This window comes from Scleropages formosus, chromosome 18 (assembly GCF_900964775.1).
Source record: "Scleropages formosus chromosome 18, fSclFor1.1, whole genome shotgun sequence".
Taxonomy (NCBI): domain Eukaryota; kingdom Metazoa; phylum Chordata; class Actinopteri; order Osteoglossiformes; family Osteoglossidae; genus Scleropages; species Scleropages formosus.
This window is the reverse complement of record NC_041823.1, coordinates 1152844-1180676: the sequence shown is the minus strand read 5'-3', so window position 1 is coordinate 1180676 and position 27833 is coordinate 1152844. Positions and strand designations below refer to the sequence as shown.

The window sequence follows — 27833 nt, the reverse complement described above, 5'->3', positions numbered from 1 at the left end:
AACCAAGGTTTTCTCTTTTACTTTTGTTTAAAAACAGTTTTTGATAGTCCTTCTTGACATAAGTGAAACAGAAGCAAATTTTAGTTGTTCTTTTGAACACATAGATTTGCATGAAAGAAGCACATGCACTTTTAATGCAAATATTACGTTCAGCAGACTGCACCCAGATTGCAAATATAAACACTCCCTACTACTGAAATGTAAGATGACCTGAATATATGGAGACTTCATATTCAATGGAAATTGAAAACATACTGCGAAACAAACCAAATTTGATTAATGTACTGTATGTGGGACAGATGAGGTTTTAATATTCGCATTTCTTCATTTAGCAGACACTTGTCTCGAAAGAACCTACAATGAATACTCTGTAATATTGAACTGACACCTTTATCCAAGGTGACTTAGTGTTATATACACCATAGTACACTTCTCACAGTCTCACACTCACCTATACATCAGAACAACACACTCTTTCTCTCCCTCTCTCTCACACATCACACACACTCACACACACAATGGGCAATTTAGTCACAAATTTGCCTGAAGCTCGTGCCTTTGGACTGTGGAAGGAAACCAGAGCACCTGGAGGAAACCAAACCCCACACAACACACACACACCAGAACTGCATCCAGATGTGCTGCAGTGTCACCCTAAAGTAAACTTGTGGGACTAAAGGCAAACAAGCGCCTATAATCTGGCAAGTGTGTGTGTGTGTGTGTGTGTGTGTGTGTGTGTGTGTGTGTGTGTGTGTGTGTGTGTGCTCCAATGCTGAGAGCTATAAAAGCAAAGCACCCAATCAACCATTCTTCAATATCAGCTGCAGAAAATCCAACTGAAAACTGAACTCCTGCTTATTTTGTGTAAGTATGTAGATATTATTCACTTTCATCTGTATTATCTATAGCTATATTTCAGTGAACTGTATTGTTTTTTAATGGGAATAAGCTCTTTAATTATTCTCCAAGTTGTCCTGAAGTCTCTTTTCATTTAAATTAAAATCAAGCCTAAAACTGAGTGTTAGAGTCTGTTTCATTTCCATAATTGATCCTTCTATCCAAAACAAATGGTGCAGTTTTTTTTTTTTAACTTTTCCTTTTATATAACTGGATATTTTCTATGTGATTCCTAATTACCTGTCTGTCTGGGGGCAGTAGGAGGTATGGAGGTCAGAGACCCCACATTTGGCCATGAAGGAACCAAGTTTGAATCCCATGCTGTGCTGCAGTACCCTTGAGCAAGGTACTCACCCTCAATTAATGTAGTAAAAGTACCCAGATGTATAAATGGGAAAATGTAAGTGGTCGCCTTGGAGAAAAGCATCTGATAAATGAACAAATGTAAACTACCTTTGTCAAGGGCCCTGAACTCAACTAGTGGGATGCAAACCAATAACTTTGGGGACACAAGTTCACCGTCCTGACCGCAGCACCACATCATCCGCTTCAAGCTGTGATCTGGGATAATGTTTCAAAACCTCTAGTGCACATTAACGTGTTTGGATACCTGGAGCACAAGTTAAGAAACGTTCGCTTTGACCATATAAAGATGCTCAGGGAGTTTCACTGAAGCATTATTAATATTATTCTGATTATTATTTCTATTTTATTTGCACCATTATTTTTCTTCAAATCATTTTTTCTTTTGAGGCGTGGGGGATTTGGCCAGTGTCCACTGTGTGGTGGGTCTGGGGTTCGAGTCCTGCTTGGGAAGCCTTGCGATGGACTGGTATCCCGTCCAAGGTGTGTCCGCTCCGCCTTCGGCTTTACGCCCTGTGTTGCTGGGTTAGGCTCCGGCTCGCCGCGACCCCGCTCGGGACAAGCGGTTGTTGACATCGGTTGGTAGTTTTTCTTTTTTTCACGTTAAAATTTTTCATCCATTTTTGGAGTATTTTTGAGAGCGATCAAACAGGTTCAATGGTACGACAGCACTCCAGCTGGGATTTTCATGTGAACTGTTCAGCTCCCATGTTCAGTTAATTTAACACCATAACATCTGCTTCACACTGTTGTGCCTCAAGTCCAAACGTTATTTGTGAACAGAGTGCTACTCACACCTCTTCTTCACCATCTCTGCTTTTCTAGATCATTCTGACCATGAGGACTCGAGTTGTCTTTGTGCTGCTCTGGTTGGCCGTCGCTCCCTCTGGAGCTACTGGTGAGCAGGTTTATTTTTGCCAAATATATAAATATTGTGAAATTTCCTTGGAGAAATGGTGACACCTGAACACAGCAGGTACAGAGCAGCATACCACCACTCCTTCCACCACTTACACTGTTTAGCTTGTCCCGTGTGTGTCGACAGAGACCAACGTGGCTCTGGGGAAGATGGCCACTCAGTCCTCTGAGTGGAACAGCAAAACTGGTGCAATCAAGGCCAATGATGGAAACCCCAACTCGGTCTTCAGACAGAACTCCTGTTCTTGTACAAAGCGTGAAACTGCCCCCTGGTGGAGGGTGAACCTGGTGAGAGAGTTTATCGTGAGCTCCGTGACCATCACCAACCGAGGAGACTGCTGCTCCGAAAGGATCAACGGGGCCGAGATCCGCATTGGCAACTCGCTGGAGAACAACGGCAACAGCAACCCGAGGCAACTTCTTCATTTCATTACATTTATTCTTTTAATTATGGTTTTTCTTTCCCCAAAGTGGCTTACCGCATTGTTTACCCATTTATACAGTGGGGTAGTTTACTCAAGCAATTCAGGATAAGTACCTTGCTCAAAGACACTACAGCCAGAGGTGGGACTCAAATCTGTGACCTTTGAGTCCAAAAGCAACCACTCTAACCACGACACTAGCTGCCCCTGTATTTTTTGTTTTACTCAATTACAGGGCTTAAACATGCAGTGTAACTTGCAGGTAGTATAGCAGTTCTCACTGAGACTGGACCTAGGAACCTCATGATAAGCAGCATACTTGCTAAACTACTGTCCCGCCTGCTTGAGTGACAAAGAGCGTTTAGCAGTAGTGTGTCAGTTCCACCTTCTTCTGCAGGAGTTCTAAGTCCACAGAAAAAACAGGAAATTCTGAGAACCTTCCAGGGTGACGTGTGCAGTCTTTTACTCCAGTTTTCTGCTGCAGATGTGCCACCATCCCTTCCATCCCACCAGGGGGGGCCAGTACCTTCCACTGCCATGGAATGAGAGGTCGATATGTGAACATATACCTGCCAAGGACAGACTACCTGACTCTGTGTGAGGTGGTGGTGGCAGGGAGTCCAACATTTGGTCAGTAACGACACCAGGTCTTTTGATGGCTCAGTTACTGTATCATATCATCCAGAATCACTTACAGTACATACACCATGAGAGGTGAAAGTTTTTCAGACAGAAAACATCACTGTAGTGTCCTTGCAACCCTAACCCTGACCCTGTGGTAAAGAGAAAAGAGTGCAAAATAAGAGCAACATAATTTACAGTATTAATGAACCAGCTTTCCAATAACCATCAATAGACATTTCAAATACAGGACAGCTTATGAATGAAGGGGCAATAAATGTGCCAGAGGTGCCAGAATTCGGTGAGCGCTGACTTTCTGCATTTGTCTCCACCTGTCCTCTTTCCACCCAAGAGAACGTGGCTTTGAGGGGCAGGGCCACCCAGTCATCCCAGTACAACTTTTTAAACGCTGCAGACAAGGCTATAGATGGGAACCGGCATGCGTTGCACGGAAACGGGTCCTGCTCACAAACCAGGGCTGAGAGCAACCCCTGGTGAAGGCTGGACCTTCTGGACGTGTACAGAGTGACCTCAGTGAACATCACCAACAGAGGAGACTGCTGTCCGGAGAGGATTAATGGGGCAGAGATCCGCGTCGGAAACTCCCTGCTCAACAATGGCAACAACAATCCGGTGTAAGTCATAAATCTGTGCCTTTACATTTACAGTGTTTACAGTGGAAATTATACGGTGCACTGTGGGAGCACTGTGGACTTTATAAGGGGACTCTATTAGAGGACAGCTGCTAGTGTAGTGTTTAGAGCTGCTGCCTCTGGATCCAAAGGCCACATGTTCAATCCCCACCTCTGGCTGTAGTACCCTTGAGCAAGGTATATTTACCTTAAATTGCTCCAGTAGAAAACACCCAGCTGTGTGAATGGGTAAGTAATTGTAATGTTAACATTGTAAGTTGCTTTGGAGAAAAGCATCAGCTAAATGAATAAATGTACAGTAAGTGTTATGAATAAGAGGGTAATCTTCCATCTTTGTAAGAAGTGTTTCCTTAATTACATTTCAGTAATGGTTTCACTCAGTCTTGACTGTCTCCATCTCCAGATTTAGGAAACATGTTCCATCTCCCACTAAAAAGAAACATCTTCTCTCCTTATTGCAAGACAGTGGGGAACCGTTCCCCAATCAGTACTGAGATTTTCCCAAAATACGTAGTTATGATGATCATACCACGTATTGATTACACCTTAATATCTCGTATTTTTCGGTTCAGTTCAATTTATTTTTATACAGCACTCCTCTCTCCAAGGCGACACAGTGCTCAGCACAGTTTCGGGGAAAGATGCAACTCAGAACAAGAGCAGTTCTAGTTAAATATTTGGTTAAACCAGCTGGCAGCCGAGGAGAGGAAAACAAAAAAAAAGCTCCCAATGTGAAAAAGAAAGGAAAATGTATCTCTTTGGGTCCAAGTACCAGAGGCTTTCCTGGGCATTATTTCCAGAATCTAGATGCAGTCAAAGGTTACCCTCATAACAGGTAAACACCGCAGTGTTATTTTACTCTTTTTTGCAGGTGTGCTATAGTTGCTTCCATTCCTGCTGGTGCCATAGCCACTTATCAGTGCAACAAGATGGAGGGGCGCTATATCAACATCATCATCCCAGGAGCAAACAAGGTCCTGGCCCTGTGTGAAGTGGAGGTGAGCGCAGACCCTCTTTTCGTTTGATGGGTCGACTGGAGGAAACATGTCATTGAGCTCAACGTAGCTGGACGCCCACCCATCGGTCCTATCAGTAGCGCATAGTAGCGATCACACGGCTGGCAAATAAAAGAAATATCAGCATTTCACACGTCTGTCCTGTGTGTTTTGTTGCGTTAAAGATTTCTACACAGCTTTGATAGCACTTTACACCACTCTCCAGACTCACTTGGGTCACATTAAAAATATCACAAACGCACCTTCGCCTTAGCAGACACTACCCCACTCACCAAGGGGGTTCCTCTTCATCATCATGAGTGACCCTTTATGTGACACTTCTCTCCGAGGTGACTGAGAGTGTGAGGTTGAACTGCTTACACTGTTTTACCCATTTATGCAACAGGGTAACATTTTTCTTTAGGGGAATACCTTGGTCAAGGGCACTGTGGCCATTCATTGCAAAGTGACCCCAATAACCACACCACCAGCTGCCCCTTCATCATCATCATCATCATCATCTGCTTCCTATTTTAGGTCAAAAAGGATCTTATTAATATTTCATATAGAGGGCACCTGAAGCTGAAAAAGCAACAAACTGAAACTTTATTTTGAATTAAAAACACACTGGTCCCAATGTATTATATTCCAAAGGTAAAGTGAAAATTTTCAAGTTAAAAAAGTGAAAACTGGGAGAAAAAGTCAGGGTAAAATGGTCAGAGTTACAGTAACAGTTACAGTAAGTTGTGAATCATACAGTCATCCTTGAATCTGAACTTGTGCTGTGAAGGGATCTGCGAGGCAGTGATCTTCCTTCTGGTCAAGCTAATTAATTTTAATACCATTTTACAGTCTCTTCACATTTGTTTGCAAAAAGGCCCACTGACTGGAATTGTATAGCACGGGTGAAGATATGGCCCTGGCAGAATAACCATCAGTCACGGTGGCAGTCGGGAGGCTTGTTTGTCTGGCTGCAGGGAGGGAAATAAAAGCAGCACAGTCCCTGACCAGACACACTCCTCTCAGCTTTTTGGGTTTTCCGTCAGATGGAGCACAGTCCTAAGCGCAGTGGTCCACCGTCACCTGTGTTGTGTTTACTCAATAAACACACTGAGAATGATATTGTTAACTGGCACGTAGCCTCGTTTAATGTTCACGCTGGGTTTTCACAACCATGTGCTTTTTACGTATTCCTCCTAAATCCGCTTCCTTGCTACCTAGGTATCCTTCCTGTACCTACCGAACACATCTGCCCTCTATAGGTAATAACAGAAACAACAACTGATCACCACATCCCCTTTCCTTTGAAAGTAGAAACCTTAATAAACAGAACTAAAACATAATAGATACTATATTACAACAGATAGCCAAGTATTACAGAAACCATAAAATTTCAAAATTATACATATTCTATATGCACAAATGCCACAGAAAACAGGCATCTACAAATTAAGTCTGTCGGGTTTCTCTATGGTTCGCAGTGATCTTCTTAGTACCGGAGAATCACTCGTCTCGGCAGAGTGATCATTGTCAGGTGCTATGGACGAGGAAGCTTGTGTACTCAAAGGCACTTGATCCTGTGATGAGGCTTGAACCTCTTCTCTCTGAGGATCATCCAATGGTTGGCTTGTTTCTTGTGTCTTGAGAAGACTCCTACGATTTCTCCTGAAGACCTGTCCATTTTCTGCTCTAACCACGTATGATCTCGGATTCACTTCTTCCAGTACAACAGCTTTCCTGTCCCAGTGGTTTGAATCCCCAAACCTGACAACGTCATGCTCTAATAACGGTTCCAGTCTTTTGGTATTTTTGTCGTAGTTTGTCTTCTGTCTCTTTTGTAGAGCTTTTTGTTTCATTGCGATGTCCTTTATTACATCTTGCTTTATGTCACCTCTGTAAGGAAGTGTTGTCCTGATTTTGCGACCCATCAAGAGTTCTGCAGGAGATGCACCATGTTCCAGAGGCAATGCGCGATAACTCAGAAGAGCTAAATATGGATCTGATTTGCTCTCTGACGCCTTCTTGAGCAATTGCTTCACAATGTGCACTCCTTTCTCCGCCTTCCCATTGGACTGAGGAAACTGAGGACTTGAAGTCACATGCTGGAAATCATAGTGAGCAGCAAAGTCCTGAAACTCACTTGCACTGTAACAAGGACCATTGTCACTCATTACCACAGTCGGAATGCCATGCCTGGCGAAAACGGATTTCATGTGCTGTATCACACATGCACTTGAAGAATTGGACAACAGTGCTATCTCAGGGTAACTGGAAAAATAGTCCACTACCAAAAGGTAGTCCTTCCCATTGAAATGGAACAGATCAGTACCTACCTTTTGCCATGGATACTTAGGTAAGTCCACTGTGATCAAGGGCTCTCTTGCCTGCTTGTTCTGATGCTTGAGACAAATTTCACACGTACTGACCATTTTCTCAATGTCAGCATTCATTCCAGGCCAATATATTGCATCCCTTGATCTTCTCTTGCATTTCTCTATTCCAAGATGTCCTTCATGTATCCTGCAAAGCATTTCCTTTCTCAGGACCTGTGGAATTACAATTCTGTTTTGTCTCAACAGAAGACCATTTGCTACACTGAGCTCGGCTCGAACATTGTAGAACTGTGGACAGGAACTCTTGACCCATCCATTGTTCAAATTTGTAATCACCGTCTGCAGAACTGGATCTTTTCTCGTCTCTTCAGCTATTTGCTTGGACTTCTGATCAGACACTGGAAGGCTTTCCACAACAAGATTCACATGCATGTCCACATCAACTTCAGTAGAGCTCACTTCATGCGATTCGCATGCTGATGGTGCGCAAGACAATGCATCAGCTAAGACAATGTACTTCCCTGGAGTGTACACTAGTTCAAAGTCATAACGCTGCAGTCTCATCATTAGACGCTGAATGCGTGGAGACATCTCATTCAGATTCTTTCGAATGATTGCTATTAAAGGCTTGTGATCTGTTTCAGCAGTGAATGATGGTAAACCATATACGTAGTCATGAAATCTCTCAAATCCAAACACAAGTCCCAAGCACTCTTTCTCTATCTGAGCATATCGGCTTTCAGATTGCGACATTGTTCTGGAGGCATAAGCTACTGGTTTCCAGCCGTGAGCCTCTTCTTGGAGCAAGACTGTGCCTAGCCCATATTTTGATGCATCTGTGGAGATTTTGATCTTCTTGGACGCATCAAAGTATACAAGAACTGGTGCCGTTGTCAACGTTGACTTGAGGATATTCCATTCTTCCTCATGCTTGCTTGTCCATCGAAACTCGTTTTTGTGACTCAGCGGTTCCCCGAGTCTAGCTGTTTTCGTGGAGAGATTTGGAATGAATTTACCAACAAAGTTCACCATCCCCATGATCCGCAGCACACCTTTCTTATCCACTGGACTCGGCATGTCAAGGATTGCCTGTATTTTACTTCTATCAGGCCCTTACACCATGCCCTGACAACTTGTCGCCCAGAAAGGTAATTTCAGTTACACCAAACTGACACTTGGCTTTGTTGAGCCGCAGTCCATATTCCCTAATTCTGAGAAGTAGCTTCAGAAGCCTCTCATTGTGCTCCTGTAATGACGATCCCAATACCACTATGTCATCAACATATGCACGAACTCCACTAAGCCCTTCTATGATGTGCTCCATGGCACGATGAAAGATTTCAGATGCTGATATTATGCCAAAGGGGAGTCGTAGGAAGGAATAACGTCCAAATGGTGAGTTGAATGTGCAGTATTTGGTGCTGTCCTCGTGAAGTTTTAATTGCCAGAACCCTTGAGAAGCATCAAGTTTGCTGAAATATTTAGCACCAGCCATCTCACTGGTAATCTCCTCACGCTTTGGAATCTGGTAATGCTCTCTTTTTATATTTGCATTTAAATCTCGAGGATCCATGCATATCCTCAAATCACCATTCTGCTTCTTCACACAAACCATGGAGTTCACCCAGTCTGTGGGTTCCTCCACTTTCTTTATAACTCCCAGAGCTGTCATCCTGTCAAGCTCCTTTTTTAGTTTATCTTTTAGTGGTGCTGAAACTCTTCTTGGAGCATGTATCACAGGCTGAGCATCTTCTCTAAGCTGAATTTTGTAAGTAAATGGGAGAGCTCCCAGCCCCTGGAAAACATCCTCAAATTTGCAGACAATATCATTTGGAGTTTCCTGTTGTGCCAATGCTACATCATGACTATTGATGCAATACACTCGTCTGACGAATCCTAACTCCTCACAGGCTTTGTCACCAAGCAGGGAGTGATGATCATCTGGGACTACAACAAAGACAAGGCGATGAATTTTGCTCTTTACACGTACTTTGAGTCTACACACACCTTGAGTCTTTATGTCCTGCCCATTGTAAGCTTTAAGCGACACTGGACTTTTCCGAATATGAGGTCTAATTTTCATCTCCCTTATGTCACTTGTGCTTATCAGATTGGCCTTGGCTCCAGTATCAAGTTTCAGTGAGACAATGGATCCATTTATGTCTAATGACACAATCCATTTATCCCCAGACACACCGTCCACATTTGAGACATTTTCTTCTTCAGTCTCATTGCAGCGCCGAACACTTTCTGTATCACCGTTGATCATCCCCACAAAGAAAGTCTCTGACAATTCCGTCTCTTCCACAGCATGCACATTTGTTGTTGACTTCGACTTATTCTTCTTTGAGAAACATTGTTTGGCAAAGTGGTTCATACCTTTGCATTTTGCACATTGCTTCCCATAAGCCGGGCATCGCCTGGGTTGATGCACCGAACCACATCTTTTACAACTGAATGCCTCGGTGCCTGTCCTCGGCGTGGATCGTGCACTTCGCTTCTTCATTTGTGGAGCGACAGCGCCGACTACTGGACTGTCAGGAACAGCAGCGCTCACTTTGTCACCGAAAGTTTTCGAATGCAGCAAAGCAAGTTCACTCGCATGACAAATCTTGACAGCATCATCCAACGTTAGCTCCACTTCCCTAAGCAGTCTTTCCCTCACTTTCTTCTCGTGAATGCCAAAGACAATTTGATCCCTAATCAGCGAATCAGTCAAAACACCGAAGTTGCACGTTCTTGCTTTTAGCTTCAGGTCAGTTAAGAAAGAGTCGAAGCTTTCTCCTTGAATCTGAACACGCGAGCGGAACACATACCTCTCGTACGTCTCATTTTTCTTGGGCGAGCAGTGCTCGTCAAATTTCCTGACGACTTCCTCAAAAACCTCTCCATCCCCAGGTCTTGCGAATGTGAAGGTGTTGTACACGTCTAGTGCCTGAGGTCCAGCCACCGTCAGAAGCAACGCAATCTTTCGCGCATCTGGCTTGTTATCCAGCCCAACCGCTCGCATGTACAGCGAGAATTGCTGCTTGAACGCCCGCCAGCTGCTGTCGACGTTCCCGGTTAGTTTCAAGGACTCAGGCGGTTTAACAGCATCCATCGTAATCCTCGCGACTGTCATCTGCTCAGAGCACTCCTGGTACCATGTTGTGTTTACTCAATAAACACACTGAGAATTATATTGTTAACTGGCACGTAGCCTCGTTTAATGTTCACGCTGAGTTTTCACAACCATGTGCCTTTTTTTCGTATTCCTGCTAAATCCGCCTCCTTGCTACCTAGGTATCCTTCCTGTACCTACCGAACACATCTGCCCTCTATAGGTAATAACAGAAACAACAACTGATCACCACAACCTGCAGAACGCATCAGGTGTCCTCAAGAGGCGTGTGCCTCTCCAGAGCTCTTTGTTAATGTCTTTGTTAAAGTCCGTGATGAACAAACTGAACTACGCTTCCCACAATCCTCGTCTGTTATCGCGAGATTTTTCTGTAGTAGTGTTTGGGAATGCGCCTGCGCATTGCGGCGTTTGGCCGTCGACAGAGCTTCGCGTGAGCTTTTCGCGGCTAGCTAGGTGTTGCTAACAATGGCGGCGGCGGCTGCGGCGGCGACGGCAGCGGGTGGAACGAGTTCGTGGGGCTCGACGGGCGCTCAGGGAGCCAGTGGAATGTCTGTTTTCAGGAAGAAGGACGGGGGTCCGTCCTCGAAATACTGGGAGAGCGGAGAGACGGTGTCCCAGCTGGAGCCCGTGCGCCTATGGGTCGGGAAACACTACAAAAAGGTGAGCGCGAGAGGCCGCGCAAACCCGGATGCCGCTGGACGAAGCACATAAATATACATAAATATAATAAACGTTTGGGTAGCGTTTGCAGCGGAATCGGGTCCTTTTCTGAGGTAAAATGTACTTTGCGCGCAGTGTTTTCTGATCAGCTTGGTCTAGGTCTAGTTGTGTGGTCGAGAGCACAAAGAAAAGAGAAATCAATGTGGTCTGCAGGGTCTGCAGGCTGTAAACAACCAGGCCGAGCGAGGTTGAAACAAACTTGTGTATCATAAATTTCAAAATAACACCTCCAGTCCCTGCGAGGAAGCACAGATGCTTGTGCGGGTGAGTTTTAAAAGAAAGGCAAATAGACCTAGGCAGCTAATCGTATCAATCAATCATGTCAGATTGATGATGTCTTCGACGACGACGAGCCGGAGAAGACGTCGTCGGTGTTTCCGTTCATAAAGAGTTCAGTGAAATGATGGTTAAACTTCACTTGGTCTTGGATTCGGAAAGTTTTCCGGGACCTTTTGGCAGAAGTTTTAGAAAGCCCGGCCTAAGGCTTAGTTTGAGCTCCTGTTGCTTATTTTTATTATACATGTAACATGATTTACTCCGTCTCCGACTGTGTACAAAACTTGCAGGCAGAGAGGCGGCTTAGTACTTCCGTGTTTTCTTCTGTTTTTAACGCCTGAATCATGAAGGTATGACAGAAATGTGGGACACGTGACGTGTGTGCAGCTATACCGGCGTCAGCGTTCAGACCAGTCAGAGACGGCGGCGTCTGCCTTGGATCTGTCCTCGTTTTACTGTTGCACCTTTTGTTTGTTTATTCATCAGACACTTTTCTCCGAAGCAGCTTCCAACGAACTCTGTGTAGTGTTATCAGCCCACACACCTTATTCACCACGGTGACTTACACTGCTAGATGGACTACACTGGGTCACTCATCCATACATCAGTGGAACACACACTACATCTGAACCTGAACAGCATGTCTTTGGACTGTGGGAGGAAACCAGAGCACCCGGAGGAAACCCACACAGGGAGAACATGCAAAGTTCACACAGGCTGAGCGAGGATTGAACCCGTGTCCTCTCGCACCACCCAGGTGCTGTGAGACAGCAGTGCTGCTCGCTGTGCCGCCGTGCCGCCCCCGTGAAATAAAAGTGCCTCCCATGTGAAACAATAGAAATAGATGTAGGTGAAAGAAATAGGTGGCATCTCTTCTTTAATAGTGACTTAGATGCTCTTCGTCATATAGAGTCTTCAGACCTTTTCCGTGATGAACATTTACAATTTTAATGTAGGCGTTTTTCTCCAAAGCGGCATGCAACTAAGAGTATACAGAAGGGCATCAGCAACATCCGAAGGGCTACACAGACACGGGACTGTGGACACACAGCATGTGAATTTGAAACCACCATGTTGCTGCTTCACATCCCTCCAGTAGCTCCTATAGAAGTGACATTCAAATAACAAATACATAGATAATCACAGCACGTGGTGTTGGATTCATTCATGGAGTTGTCAGATGAGGAGAGAAGTGACTCGGAGAGATGGGTTCAAGACCCATCTTCGGTGTGGGAGGGATTCAGGAGCTCATTACAGCACGTCGGAACAATACTCAAGAATAAGTGGGCTTTCAGTAGCGTACGTTTGAGACTTATATTTCTACCAGGCATAATCAACAGAAGAGAAAATATTAATTTTATTGCACTATGAGGCTTACTGTTGCCTTACAGTATTTGACTTATTGGATTTGTAAGAAGGTTCACTCTGCTTCGCAGTATGTCCAGGCAGACTCTCCATCGAGCAAGTCACTGGCTGGCCTGGTAGTGCAGCTGCTGCAGTTCCAGGAGGATGCGTTCGGCAGGAGGGTGAACAACCCAGCCCTCACCAAGCTGCCTGTGAGTGCAATGCAGTCTCACCCCATTCTGGCCTTTTGACTAAAGCTTTCCAGCTTCCTGCTGCTAATCAGGTCATTCCTCTGTTTCTATTTCTTTATCAGGCAAAGAGCTTCCTGGACTTTAAGCCAGGAGGTGCACTGTGTCACATCTTGGGATCCGTCTACAAATTCAGGAGCGAGCAGGGCTGGTGGGTGCTTTTCGTTTGGGAAGAACCCAAAAATGCCCAGTACTGTGGAAGGGGTGTAAGATTTGGCTGTACCAGAGTTGGTCCACAACATTGTTCTGATCTTTCAAGCAAGCAGACAGTGTAACTGTGGGCTGAGCTGCTTTCGTGCAGTTTGATGGAAAAGCTAAATTTGGAATCTGTTTTTCTGTCCCGTTTGCCAGGCGACGGTTCGACCTGCAGAACCCCTCTAGGATGGATAGGAACGTGGAGATGTTTATGAATGTGGAGAAGACACTCGTGCAGGTTTGTTGCGTTACCTTTTCTCGTCTCTTGCTCAGTAAGTGCCAGTGCAGATTCATCATTTGACACTCTACCAGTACACAGCGGTTCAATTTAAATATGTCGTGCAAGTTATTCATTTGTATGCTGCAAGACAGATGCATGTGTGATGTTCATTTATTTTGCTGTTATTTTATATTCAATGTTTTAAGTATAGTTTACATTTTTGTGTACTAAGTATAAGGAAGTGTTTTCATGTTGTTCTCCTGTTTGCATAGCAGTGTTTGCTGTGACTTTAGACTCGGTCTTATGGGAATTTTAAAACTTTCTGGATGTTAATAATTGGGCTTTCTTTTTCAGAACAACTGCCTTACGCGCCCTATCGTGTACATAGCGTCAGACATGGATCAGAAACAAGCTGTGAAGCTGAAGGACATTATCAAGAGGCACCAGGTCTGTGATGCTGGCAAGCTATTTGGGCTGTCACCTCCTCAGTCAGTGGGAAAATCTTTGAGCTTCATAGAAGCGGGGTGGAATTGGTTTGGCTCACAGAGAGAACCTTGTGTGGTAGATCCCTGTAGTCATGTGTCTCATTCACAGCGCCTGTTTCACTGTTCTAGGGCTCCATCACAGAGGACAAATCCAAGGCCACACACCACATCTATCCATCCCCAGGACAGCTGGATGAAGGTCAGTGTTGCTTATCCAAGTGATTACCCTGCTGGACTAGCTCTGTGTGTATGTGTACAGTTTGTGAGGGTTTTTGTGAGAACTGTGTGGTTACCAAGGTGCTCTTTGGATTCTTGGTAATATGTGAAATGTGTTTAAAACTTTAAAGCAGCTGCTTCTTGTTGCCATTATTATAATCCAGCATTTATACCTGCAACAAACATGCCGACTCGTCTGAGCATTAAGTTCATCCCATTGGCACGCATCTTCATGTTTCATTCTATCATGTACAGCTGCAGTTAAAGGACTGCGTATTATTGTCAAAGGTCAGGTTACTGCTTGCACCATACAGCCTAAAATTTTGGGAACTGGTAATGTACGGTTGAAGTCTGCTGTTCTTAAGTGTTGTTTGCTGCGTTTCTGTTGAAAGCACATGTATGCATGTCTATGTATGGACCTGTTTGTGCATACATAATGATGTCTCCCTGTCTAGAAGAGTGGCTCCGCCCTGTGATGCGCAAAGACAAGCAGGTGCTAGTTCACTGGGGCATGTACCCTGATAGGTGAGAGATGTATAGTCTCAAACATTCGGACATATAAGAAAGAGCACATACGTTTCCCTCCTCTGCAGTACCTACATGACCCTCTGGCTCTCTTCTGTTTCGCAGCTATGATACTTGGGTGCCAGCCAATGACGTAGAAGGAGATGTGGAGGAGCCACCCAGCCAGGACAAGCCCTGGAAAGTGAGCAGCGGACTTGTGCCATCAGTCTCTTCATATCTGAGAGTTCTGGGGGACCTGCGAGGTTTCTCACCTCTGTCTCCACAAAGGAGCTTACTGTAGAGTTGCAAAATTGCTTCTTGTTCTCATTTGCAAGCAGAACCTCTGTCCTGCCTGTCTATCTTCCCCACACTTAGGTTCATGCTAAGTGGGTTCTGGACACGGACGCCTTCAATGAATGGATGAATGAGGAGGACTATGAGGTAGATGAGAACAGGAAGCCAGTGAGCTACCGTCAACGCATCTTCCTACGAGAGGAAGAGGTAGGGTGTTTCTCTAACCGTGAGCTTGGTTTGCTGGGGTCTCAAAGTCTAGACAGCAGGGTGTCACTGTAGGTGGAAGAGGTACAGTTGGTGTTTTTGTGTGCTTTATTTGGAGAAGGCTGTATATGTGTGTGCATGCAATACTCGCAGCATGCTATGCAGTTTTATACTAAGTGGGATGCTTCACGCTTCACTGCAGTGTGATCTCTGTCCTCAGTCTGTCGTCCATCCTGTCGCACTCTTCCTCACTTCTCACCTCCCTCCCCGTCCTCTCCTGTCTGTCCCCTCCCCACCCTGCCGTGTGTGTGAGACTGTTCATCTCTCATCCTCTGGCTCTGTCTCTCATCCTCCATCCCAATATCTGATCAGTCTTCCCGTACACCTGATCGCAAGGACCGCAAGGCAGCCGCCAGCAGCAGGAAGAGGAGGCGCTCACCATCGCCCCCCTCAGAATCACGCAAAAAGGGCAACAAGAAGGGGTAAGGATGAACCTGTGCCTGCGAGTGGTCTTATGTGCCTTTATGCATTTGCCTTTTCTCAGTATACTGATTCTGTCTTTTTATGACCCAGTTTTTTCTTTTGTGAAACAAACTATAAAAGGAGAGGTAAAAGCTGAGTATGTGGTCTTTCATGTCCCTCACATTTTTGACCACTGCTTGGGCACTTGGTTCTTTATGTGTTACCAAAGGTCTACTAGTGTGTTCTGTCTTTGTGTTCTCTGATAGCCTTGTGGGAGGTTGACCGTGTCCTTGTCCCATGTGGTTCTCCACAGCAGTTCTGGCCCCGGCTGGAAGCGGCGAGGCCATCGTGAAGAGGAGGAGCCAGAGGAAGATGTTTCCAAAGACATGGAGGACCCATCTCCCGTGCCCAACATGGAGGAGGTCACCCTGCCCAAGAATGGTGAGCAGTCTGCATAATGGAACTCTTGTTGTGCTCATCCCTCTGAGCTGGTTGACACAAAAAATAGCACAGGCAGTGATCTGCTACCGTACTTATTAGGTGAAAGTAGAATCTGTCAAAGTCACATTATGGTGTGGACACGGCTGCCATAAGAGGCGGGAAGATGAATGATTGCATTCAAATATATAAAGTCCATCAAACCAATAAAGCACACTAAAACTGGAGAAAATGAATATTGACAGTAATATCTTCCATATTGAAAATTTTTCATAGGTTGTAATGTTTCTTTGTGATTTGCAGCATGCTTGATTTACAGTGTTATTTGTTTTTGAAAAATTAACAAAAACTGCTCTTTTCACATTTTTCCTCCCCTGTTCAGTGAACCCTAAGAAGGACAGTGAGAACACCCCTGTGAAGGGTGGTACAGTGGCTGATCTGGGTGAGTGTGTAGCCCTGCTACCCATCATCCGTCTACTTCATACTCCAGGACACTTTGTTACCTTACTGTTGGTTTTTTTATTTCCTCCCACTGTTTAGATGAACAGGAAGATGACTCCATGGTTTCCGGTGGCAAGGTAAGCCCGAGTTCACTGTAACCTGTAAATAACATCAACAGCAGTGTTTAACCAGTCTGTAGGGCATTCATGTGTAAGCCATTGCTATTTCAGCTGTAAATTTCTATACATTCTATACTTTTAAAATGCACTGTAGTATAGATCATATTAGCATTCCTTACGACTTTAATTAGTAAGTTCCTCTGTTTTAACCTGTACCAACATACTATACTGCTGTCCTGCAGGAAGATGAGGAGTCAGGCAAAACAGAGGGGAGCCGTCTTCTGGATTCGAGCGAGGACAATGTGACAGAGCAGATGCACCATATAATTATCCCAAGCTATGCCGCCTGGTTTGACTACAACAGGTGAGCATCTGTGGCCTGGCTGGGTACTTCTTGCAGAACACTGAATTGTTCATGATAAGAATGTGGGAAGATGTACCCCATCTTCTACATGGAAAAATGGAGGTCTGGAGATAGGTCCTCCATGTCTTTGGAAACATCTTCCTCTGGCTCCTCCTTGTACTTTTGCTGAGATGTAGGTGACTTTGGACAAAAGCGTCTGCTAAATGAATACATGTAAATGTAAATATAATCTGTCCCATAAGCCACTTTATGTATTAATTCTGTGTGTTCATTGTCCATAATATGTAATGCAGCAAATTTTTTAGCACCAAGAGATGTAAAAATGTCTTTGAATAAAAGAAAATGTCATTTCTAGTTTGAGTTAGAAGCGTCCTGTGTTAAAGTCTATGTTCCTGTCTTTTCCTCCATCTCAAGCATCCATGAAATTGAGAGGCGTGCTCTGCCAGAGTTCTTCAATGGCAAGAACAAGTCCAAAACTCCGGAGATGTGAGTGCAGGAGGTTCAGATGGCACTCGCACGTGCACTTTCACACACTTGGAGCATTTGTGGTTGTCCTTCAGCTATGGTTTCATTGGAGCAAAAGACATGGCAGAGCCAATGGTCATGTGTTAATCTTTGAACAATGTGGTAAAATTTACTTTCCCTTGCATACCTGTACAAACATATGTCTAATGTTTATTTTATATATTGTGTAGTTTATACACTTTTTTTAAATCTTTTATCAGCCCACTCTACTTTTATTATCTGTGTCTTGTCACTGTCATTCTGTCTGTGCTGTGGAAGTTCCTGTCACCAAGACGAATTACTTGTATGTGTAAACATACTTGGCAATAAAGCTCGCTCGCTCATTCATTCATTCAAAATTGTTTGTGTGACCCAATGTCAGATGTTAATCTGGAGGTGTTGCCCTATCATGGCTGTCAGTCATCAAAGACAATTTATTTTCTCAGTAGCTGATCAGTATGTTGGATGCAGATTATTATAGTGCTCATTAGATTTTTTTGTTCCTTTACCCCCTTTAGATACCTGGCCTATAGGAATTTCATGATTGACACATACCGGTTGAACCCTCAGGAGTACCTCACCTCCACGTCCTGCCGCAGGAACCTCACCGGGGATGTATGCGCAATAATGAGGTGAGTGTCTGTTACAAAATGTGACTAGGGGGATCCTGTGACATTTCACTGCATGCCACCCCCACCCTTCTTTTCCAATGAAGAGGCAGGTAAATCTGTTCAGTTGCTCTGCAACTCTGATACTTAGTTGCAAGGCTCCAGGTTTCATGCTGAATAAGGACATAAACTGGCACACAACCTGCACAGATGTAGCACTGTAAAAGTGATTCCTCTGTTTAGTTTTGGTCCTGCTGTGTAACTCTGCACATTGTCTCTCTCCAGGGTTCATGCCTTCCTGGAGCAGTGGGGTCTGGTGAACTATCAGGTGGATGCGGAGAGTCGACCCCTGCCAATGGGTCCTCCGCCCACCTCTCATTTCACTGTGCTGGCTGATACACCATCAGGCCTGATGCCCCTGCACCTCCGCCCACCGCAGGTAACAGCCCAGGAGATGTTTTGGATTTTTTTTCCCTTGAGTCTTACTCTCCTCCTGTCACAATTCTTGGATTTTCAAGTTAATTGTGTTACCCGGTGCATAGTTTCCACATCACTCCCTTTTTGCCTGCAGTTGCGAGAGGTTGGAATGTTTTAGATTAATTAGCATTAACACTAATGTTGCCTGCATCCCTTAAGGAGAGTTTTGTATGAAAATTCTTACCTACCCATTGAAATGTCCCCAGTTTGCCCTGGGATTCTGGGAGGTGGTGTAGGTTCTGGTCTCACACAGTGAATGTCACTACCTTGTCCCAGATTCCAGCCTCCCAACAGATGTTGAACTTCCCTGAGAAAGGGAAGGAGAAACAAATGGACTTGCAGAACTTTGGCCTGCGCACTGACGTGTACTCCAAGAAGAACCCAAAGGTGATGCTTAAAATACGGTGACATAGTGCTTCATAACCTCTCCAAGGAGTGTGTGCTTTCTCCACTTGTTTTTGTTGTAACATCTTTATTTCTCTCTAGACTAAAGGTGGCAGGGAATGGACTGAACAGGAAACCCTGCTTCTTCTGGAGGTGAGTTAGAGGACCAGTTCGAAATGTGTGTCCTTAATATCCACTTTTAAAACACATCGAAGCGGGGTGCTAATGTTGCAGTACTTGACTGTTGCCTCTCATCGCCAAAAATATCGTTAAAAACTGCATCCTTTGACCAGAAAGCATTGTTGTGTCTTAGGGCCTGGAGATGTACAAAGATGACTGGAACAAAGTGTCGGAGCATGTGGGGAGCCGCACACAGGACGAGTGTATCCTGCACTTCCTACGGCTGCCCATTGAGGACCCCTACCTGGAAAGTCCAGACACCACACTGGGCCCACTGGCCTACCAGCCCGTGCCCTTCAGCCAGTCGGGAAACCCCGTCATGAGCACCGTGGCATTTCTGGCCTCTGTGGTAGACCCCCGTGTGGCAGCCGCAGCGGCCAAGGCTGCTCTAGGTCAGTAAGGCAGTGAAGTCGAGGCTGTCTATCTCTCTCCTCTTCTTCCTAAAACTCTGGCTCTGTTTCTGATCTGTTGTCCTGTTTCCTCCGATTCCTGGCACACAGAGGAGTTTTCACGGGTGCGGGAGGAGGTTCCGGCAGAGCTGGTGGAGGCACACGTCAAGAAGGTGCAAGAGGCGGCACGCACCACTGGCAAACTGGACCCTGCCTTTGGGCTGGAGAGCAGCGGTATTGCTGGAACGGCCCCAGAGGAGCCTGAGAAAACGGGTACGTCTCAGGCAAGTGGGAAGAGACCACTTTTCTGGCGTTCATCTCCATGGTACCTGGTCCTCTGCTGGGAAGGCATTTCCATCAGGACATGTGTTTGCAGTTGTGTGAATTGATTTGTATAGGCAGGCACTTTACGAAAGCAGTTGTTGAACTGTTTAGGGGCAAATCACTTCCTGCTGGGGCTCCCTCCTAGTTTCTCAGCCTGCGTGTTTTCCATCCATAGCCCACAAGTGAGGTCTCCTTAATATTGTATTTGGGCTATTGGTGTTCTGGACCAGCAGAGGCCAGTAGAGGACCATCACTGTAAAACAAATGACTTTTTGGTTTGTGATTGGACAGATGCTGTGTGCATGTTTTAAAAAAAAAAAAAAAATGTAAGTACATGTTGTAAAAGTTGTTTTGGCTCAGGGCTCGGATTGATGTTGCCACTCTGCAGTCACCATGTGTGGGTCAGCCCTGTGTATGTGTAGTTATGAGGCCTCTGCTTTGTTTTCATCTTCTTTTTAATCTGGCATCATACGCAGTCCTTCTGTTCAGTGACTATTTTGTTTAGTAATGGTGGCACAGCGAGTAGCGCGGGTGTCTCGCAGCACCTGGGTGGTGCAAGCGGACATGGGTTCGATCCCCACTCAGTCTGTCTGGAGTTTGCATATTCTTCCTGTGTCTGCGTGGGTTTCTTCTGGGTGCTCCGGTTTCTTCCCACAGTCCAAAGACATGCTGTTCGGGTTCATCCATAGTGTATGAGCGACAGAGAGAGTGTGTTTCACTGATGTATGGTTGAGTTACCTATTCTAAGTAGTGTATCTAGCAGTGTGTTACCTTCGTGAATAAGGTGTGTGGATTGATAACACTACATAGAGTTCATTGGAAGTCGCTTTGGAGAAAAGCATCTACTAAATAAATAAATGTAAATTTTGCAAAACAAGTAAGAGCATGCACCTTTCTAGTGAAATAAAGCAATAAATGAAGTTAGCATCATGAAAAACTCATAACCTGACGGTAGGTACCACAAGGAGCCAAATATTGAGGGGGGCGCGGTGGCGCAGTGGGTTGGACCGGGTCCTGCTCTCCAGTGGGTCTGGGGTTCGAGTCCCGCTTGGGGTGCCTTGCGATGGACTGGCGTCCCGTCCTGGGTGTGTCCCCTCCCCCTCCGGCCTTACGCCCCGTGTTGCCGGGTAGGCTCCGGTTCCCCGCGACCCCGTATGGGAGAAGCGGTTCCGAAAATGTGTGTGTGTGTGTGTGTGTGTGTGTGTAACTGGGATTTGAAAATTAGGCTCTGTTCCCGTTGCCCACGTTTGAGTAAATCCTGCACAGTTTCACCTTGGGATTGGGGGTTGTGATTATTCTGCATTGAGCTCATTCTACAGGTTTTTCCTATTGTCTGTCTTGCCAACCTAGACTGGATTTTTCCTTTTTCATCATTGCATCATCTCTAGAGAAATGAGTGTTGTGAGCTGTGGGACTGCCAGCCGTAGTGTGCCAAATAATGTCAGAGTCTAACGTGTTCTCAGTTTTGTACGCCACACTGGTCGGGAGTCGGCGTCTGAGCCAAAGAGCCTTGTCTGTGGCGTTATTCCCATCAGACTTCTTAATTAAACACCTCCCAGTAGCTGCTGACACTTGGGTAATTTCAGCATGCCCAGAGCTGGTGGTTCCTGTTTGCATTGCCCGCCCATGACAGTCAGGGTTGTTTATGGCCAAACGGCATGCATGCATCCATGCAGTGTCCAGAAAATCACGTCTAGTTTCTCTGCTGCTTGTTAGGTTTGACAGATGGGGCTTTCTTGCATTTTAACACTGTATTTCACATTCCTGTACTGGGTTGATGTGCTGTAAGGTCATGCAATGTATTCAAGTCTTCAGATGGCATGCTACTTGACATTAACAACGTGACGCTTTCCAGCTCGGGTCTTGGAACAAGCACTATTATGCAACTTGAGTTACTCCAGGAACAGAGATGTAATTAATGAATTTTTTAAAAAAATCAATAAAAAGTAGACTTAAGAAATTGTTTTCCTTTTTCTCCCCATGTCTCTATGTAGAGTCCGCTGAGGCTGAGAAGATGGATACAGATACAGATTCCCAGCAGGTAGCCAAGGTAAGAATCCTGGTGAAGTCTCACATCTGTATCCCTGACCCCCAACTTTTTCCCTGTAACCCTATCACACCATCTGCCGTGATTTGCTCCCCAGGCCGAATCAAGAGACGAGGCAGAGAGGCCTGGGGAGTCAGCAGAAGGCGAGCATGTCAACAGTGAAACCACTGAACCACAGGGTGAAAAAGAGGAGGGGGAAAGTGAAGGAGCCGAGGAGGGAGAGAGTGAGGGAGTTGAAGAGGGTAAGAGCAATTGTAGGTGGTTTTCCGACACTTTACCTCAGCCAGCATTTTACTGGAGTAATTAAGCAGCTGCTTATTTTCATATAACTGCTTTTTAAATCCATTTGTGTAGCTCTGCAGTGAAATTACAGCAAGTAACCCCCGTGATATGTACAAAAGCTGACTGAAGTGTTGACTTCTTTGTGTGTCTGTGTGTTGCCTGCTTTGCCCTTTTAGAGAAGGACAAGGTGGAAGCCATGGACACAGAGGCTCCCAAAGAGGTAGATGGGGATGAGAGCCAGAAGAAGCTGCTGCCTGACGTTGGAGAGGGAAATATTGCCACTGCTGCGGCTGCAGCTCTGGCATCTGCTGCCACCAAGGCCAAGGTGAGGACCACCTACCCTGCCCCATTAGCCTTGTTTCCCACCCTTCCATCCTGCCCCCCATGGAACCAGTGGCATGCGTTACTGAGGACATCTTCCTAAAATGGCTTGTTTTCCAGATTATGTTGGTTAATGGCTGTGATTATTGCTCAGATAAAGAAATTAATGGACTCTACAGTACATGTGCAACAGCATGCAACACTCAGGCTTTCATTAGTCTGCTGTCAGCTCTGCTCTAAGCTTTGTCCTCACCCCTTTACTCTGGTCCTCCTGTCCCTGTGGAACTCACCTGTGTTTTCCCTCTGCTCAGCACTTGGCTGCAGTGGAAGAGCGGAAAATAAAGTCCCTGGTGGCCCTGCTGGTGGAGACCCAGATGAAAAAACTGGAGATCAAGCTGAGGCATTTTGAGGAGCTGGAGACCATCATGGACCGTGAGAAGGAAGCGGTGAGTGTGAATAGAGGAAGGATTTGGGTCCTATGTCACACCAAGGAGCCTGAACAGGTGGTCTTCGGAAGCATCGTTCACTCTTCTTTGTCTTTGTTCTGATGGTTGATGAGAGTGGAGGTGTGTGAAAGGTTTCAGAAAGACTGAACCACTGATAAAGAGGTGAATTTTTGTGCGTTCTCACTACTGAAGTCATTTGCAGTCTTAGCAGGTCCTCTATTCTCTGTAATCAAACTACACCCAGCAGCCCATGCTACCCCCATGAGGAAAAACATCTTGAGAAATTGCTGCTGGTCTGTGATGATCACTAGGCTTTATTGCAAGAAACGGCATTTCCAGGTGTGTGTGTGTGTGTATCTCTCCTGACAACAAGCCTCTGAACTGAGGGGCCTTTGCTGGCTGAGGGAGACCTACAAGAAGGCATTCTGCTGGAGCGTGGGTGTAAGGACTCAGTTGGGATGTGGGGGGGTGCTGGAATCTGAATAATACATAAGACAGATGGTCAGAGAGCAGATAGTCTGTCTTCCTTCAGCCCCTGCCAGTGGCAGTGTGACCCTCTCGCCGTGTGGTTTCCACACTTAAATGCATCCATTTGCAGCTGAATATTTTTGTGAGACGGGTAGTGCTTTGATCCCACTGTTGTCAAAAGGATCATAAGAGCAGAGATTGTCAAGTGAAGATGATGAAAGTGGAGCACAAAGAATACATTTCATTCTGTTGTATAACCAAGAGAAATCGCTCTGCTTTCACCCTGATCTCCTTTTGTGCACTCAGCCCATTGTTGATTTATGGGAAGGCATGGTTAAAAATAGAGCCCAACGCAGACAGAATTAGCCTGTCGCAGTCAGACTCTCTTCTCCTTTACTTCAGACTTGGTGACATGGTGAGCAGTCAGAGACAGGGCTGTGGTGCCTGCAGGTATTCTAAATGATGGAAAGACCTCGTGGCTTTTGAATCCACACTTAGAAGCTCGGCTGCATGGAAAAAATCAGTGTATAAAAGTTGTGAACGTGTGTAGAACAGATTGAGCAATCCACAGAGAGCACACCCCTTGTACTTTCTAAAGCTCAAGAGGTCAGATGGTCCATACCCAAACTAGAGGTGCATCATTCACAAAAAATTGCTAAATTATTTATTGTTGTAAAAGAATCTGTATTGCATGACAAAAAGTCAAAAGTTTGAGTACACTTGCTGGAAACTAGTATTTTTTTTAACCCCCCTAATTGACTGCATTTGTGTTTGAAAAGGAAATGGGACTTCATGTCTTTTAGGCTTTAGCATCAGTTCTCAGAGATGTGAGACACTTGCTTTGCTTTTGGCCTTCTGTCCAGTTATCCCATACGAGCCCAAGGGAGGTTGCGCTTACTGTATGTAAAAACTGCAGCGGATAGGAGAACGGTGTAAGTCAACTCTCTCACACACACGCGACAGGATAGTAGGTAAAATCCTTAAAAGGACAAAGATGACCTCCGTGTAAACCTCCGTGACCCAGTGTGAGCAGGAAGTATGTGAAGTCACAAAGGTTGTATTTATGTTAATGCTTCATAGCTAGGACTCTGTCTGGGAAAAGCAGCTGGTTGCTTGCTTTACTAAAATATTGTCACAAAGTTGTTGTTTCGAGTTTCCTAACCTTTGCCTCTCTTCCTCCCAGCTGGAACTACAGAGGCAGCAGCTCCTGACGGAGCGCCAGGCATTCCATATGGAGCAGTTGCGCTATGCTGAGATGAAGGCTCGCCAGCAGATGGAGCAGCAGCAAGCTGCTGCTGCTGCTGCCGCCGCCGCCGCCGCTGCTGCACATAACCCTGGGGGACACCCTGGGGGACACCCTGGAACCCTCCCTGCTGGACACCCTGGAGGGCATTCTGCTGGCCATCCTGGAGCACACCCTGGAGGTCACCCTGGGGGCCACCATGGCCCCCCACCAGGCATGCACCCCCACCCAGCCCCCGGCTACCCACCTATGCACCATCCTATGGCCCCCTACCACCCTCCTCATGCAGGTAAATTCCGACTCCCTCACATACGTGCTATCCCAGAAACAGATTATTTCTGCTAGAAGTAGCAAGTCCCACCTCCTCTCTGTGTGCAGTGTTTCCTTGGCCCAGGGATGGGAACTGACTGAAAGCCTACAGGTCCCCAGAACCCTGAGTGAAACTCAGCAGGCTGACACTGAGCCAGTTCATTGGTGGCCCCCCAGACCTCCCCCAGACATTCCCCGGGGCCTGATTATTCCAGGCAGCATCTCTCACAGGGTGTTTTCACATAGAATGTTCCACATTGGCATAAAGGGATTTTTATCGATCATTTAATCTTCTGTCAGGCCATTTTGTGATCAACAATCTGTGACCAACTCTTGCAGGTCCTATGGGAGGACCAGCTCAGCCCATGCCAAGTCGTATGATGCCCGGGGGTCCTCAAGGTGGACAGCCCCAGCCCAACATGCCCCCTATGATGGGACCAAGGCACCCAGGTGCTCCCAATGGCTTGTGTGAGTATCTTTGTCTCTCTTCATTCATATAGTGCACATGTTCTTACCCTGAGGTCCATGAAGCCTGTGTGGGTCTGAGGTTTGGCTTCAGGCGTCTGTTCGGGTTTGCTGTGGAAATCACAGTAGATTGATGTTAAAAGTAAGATTAAATATTTTTTGCATCTGTACTAGTTATGGATCAATTCTTTGTGAAGGTAATAATTTTAAAGATATTTTCTCCAGTTTATGGATATTTTTTTCGTCCTTAGCTTTTATCCGATTGTTAAAGTGCTTTGTGAAGAATAGAAAAGGCGAAGGACCTCTGAGTCTGAGGAGGTTTCTTTGCTCTCTGCTCACTAATTAATTTGGAGATGAGTTGGTGGTGTGTGTGGGAAGTGTGTACAAGGGGTGTGTTCTCTGTGGAACTGAAGTCACGGCTCTATCTTCCCCTCCTTTGACAGCTGTGGCCCTGTCACTGTAATGCCCACCCCACAGTTGTGCATCATCTACCCACCTCTTCCTTCTCTGATCTCAGATTTAAACCAGGGGCGAGTTGGCTATATGGAACACGGGAGAAACGTTACAAAATGTGGTATTTGTTTCCTATTTCAGACGCCACCCCTCCCATGTCGCAGCCCGATGGGTTGCCACCTGCCCCAGTTGGACCACCAGTGGGAGCACCAGTCGGACCACCAGTAGGACCACCAGCTGGACCCTCTGTGGGACCATCAATTGGTCCCGCATCCCGTCCCCCAGAGAACTAAGTCCTCTCCTCCAGTCCCACCCCAGCACAGAGCCCCTCTATGCCTCTTTGGGACCTACTGAATAATGCAGATGAAACCCTGCCGCTCCAACCTCCCTTGTAGATGTGCAGGTCCTCCAGTGGCCCACGTCCCTCTCTAGTGCCTGACCCCCTGTCCTCAGGGCCCTGTGTGTGGATGAGTGCATCGTTCTCCTCTGGTGACCTTTCCTTGTGGAACCTCCTCCACAGCTCGCCACACACTCAGTGTGTGCAGCAGTCAGGCACGTTGTGCTGCAGGATGCAGGATCCTGAGTGGTCTCTAAAGGGACCACTGACCATGTGGCCCTGAGCCACCAAGTAGACGCACTGGTTGCTTCGCTGAATGCCACCATGGGTTGGTAGGGGGCAGTAGAGAGCTCAGCTCTGACAGTTGGTCTGTGTGGAGTGTGCTTTCTGTAACTTTTCGTTCCCTGTAATGTGACAGATTGTGTATATGTTTTATTTCCTGTGTGGTGTGGAACTTCTCAAGAACATATATAAGCTAAGGAAGGGCAATGGTTGAGGGGCAGAGAGTTGACTCCCCCTTCCCTTGCCTCTTTCCTCCAATCACACTGTAAAGGCATCCAGGACACTGGCATCCTGTCAGTCACACACCTGTCCTGTCGAGCACACTGGGAACCAGAGGAGATAGACGAGCAAAGCGCGTGTGTGTGCGTGCGTGCGTGCCTGCCTGCCTGCCCTGTCCCCCTGCTGCAGCCTTGTAGGACAGGTTTGCCTTTCCCTCCCTTAGTGGTTGCTCTTTGCTCTTCCTTGCTGCCCCCATTTCCTGTCTGCTGTTGATACTGTACCTCAGAGTGCCCCCTCACACCTGCCGTCAGTCTTCCTGCTTTGTAGCGGTGGGGGGGTGCTGGTGGGCTCCATCAGTCCAGTCTCAGGTGAAGCCATAGCCACGCCCAGACCTGCACTGCCTGCCCCTCATGCCCCCCCGCACCACTCTTCCTGATGAGAACTAGTCACGGGATGGCAGCCGACACCAGTTCGCCCTACACATCCCGCATTAATTCTTATTTTGTGTGTATTTTTTTAAATAAACTTTGCTTTAGGTTCGCCTCTTTATCTAGAGTTTGTAGGGTTTGTTTCTTTTGTTAACTTGGTACTGAGACCTGAACACTGTCGAATAAAAGTGGTTTTGTATGAAGAGACGGTGTGGCACTTACTTCTACTTGAGCAGCTTGTGCAGCGCCAGGAACCGGGTGTTCAATGCATATTTCTGACAGATCTCCAGTGCACACTTGGGGTTTGTAAGCGTGTGTATGGTGTGTGTATGATGTCAGTTTCATGGCTAGAGGTTTACCTCTACCTGTTGCATTCATTGTGTAGATTTGTAGGAAACATCAGCACAGTCAACACCTGCTGTGAGCTGCTAATCCAACAAGCTGTGCATGTTTTCGGAGAGTGAGGCTAAGAGGCCAAGCCACTGTTTGCTGTATGGTGAACTCCAATGGACGGGTTCGATCCCCACCAGCCCATCTGCACACCAAGGATTACATGCTTATTTCCCCCCCCCCCCATAGTGTTCCCCTCAATTTCTTTGCTTCCGTTCCTATAATTCTTTGTTTACAATAATTTTTTTGTAATCTAATTAAAGATACATAATCCGTTCAAGTTTCTCTAAGGCTCTTTGTGACTAGTAGGTTATGTGAGCTGTTTTCAGAGTACTGTTACATGGAATATAGTTAATTTTTGCCAGTTTATCTCGGATTTTCGTTTTGTGCAGACTGACATTTAGTCTGATCACAGCAACTGTGT

The 27833-nt window shown here is 46.1% G+C and overlaps 1 protein-coding gene and 1 pseudogene across 4 annotated transcripts; both read left to right on the top strand.

Annotated features, from left to right (window-relative positions):
- The first annotated feature begins 1163 nt into the window (after positions 1-1163).
- LOC114912563 (uncharacterized) lies at positions 1164-4899 on the top strand (annotated as a pseudogene).
- Positions 4900-10739: 5840 nt separating this feature from the next.
- On the top strand, positions 10740-27618 carry LOC108923698 (SWI/SNF complex subunit SMARCC1). 4 transcript variants are annotated; one of them, XM_029260130.1, is made up of 28 exons: positions 10740-10983; positions 12756-12875; positions 12977-13062; positions 13263-13344; positions 13681-13773; positions 13941-14010; positions 14483-14552; positions 14658-14733; positions 14907-15032; positions 15426-15511; positions 15808-15932; positions 16312-16371; positions 16470-16507; positions 16732-16853; positions 17268-17339; positions 17876-17989; positions 18251-18404; positions 18719-18829; positions 18929-18979; positions 19140-19398; positions 19507-19668; positions 21714-21769; positions 21864-22008; positions 22225-22373; positions 22681-22815; positions 24467-24815; positions 25175-25303; positions 25895-27618. In XM_029260130.1, the coding sequence occupies exons 1-28, from the start codon at positions 10789-10791 to the stop codon at positions 26044-26046; spliced, it is 3387 nt and encodes a 1128-aa protein (XP_029115963.1). In that variant the 5' UTR covers positions 10740-10788; the 3' UTR covers positions 26047-27618. The 4 variants fall into 4 exon arrangements, with proteins under 4 accessions (XP_029115963.1, XP_018590150.2, XP_029115962.1 ...); XM_018734634.2 differs by having other exon boundaries at positions 15805-15932; XM_029260129.1 differs by having other exon boundaries at positions 15402-15511.
- Positions 27619-27833: the final 215 nt, after the last annotated feature.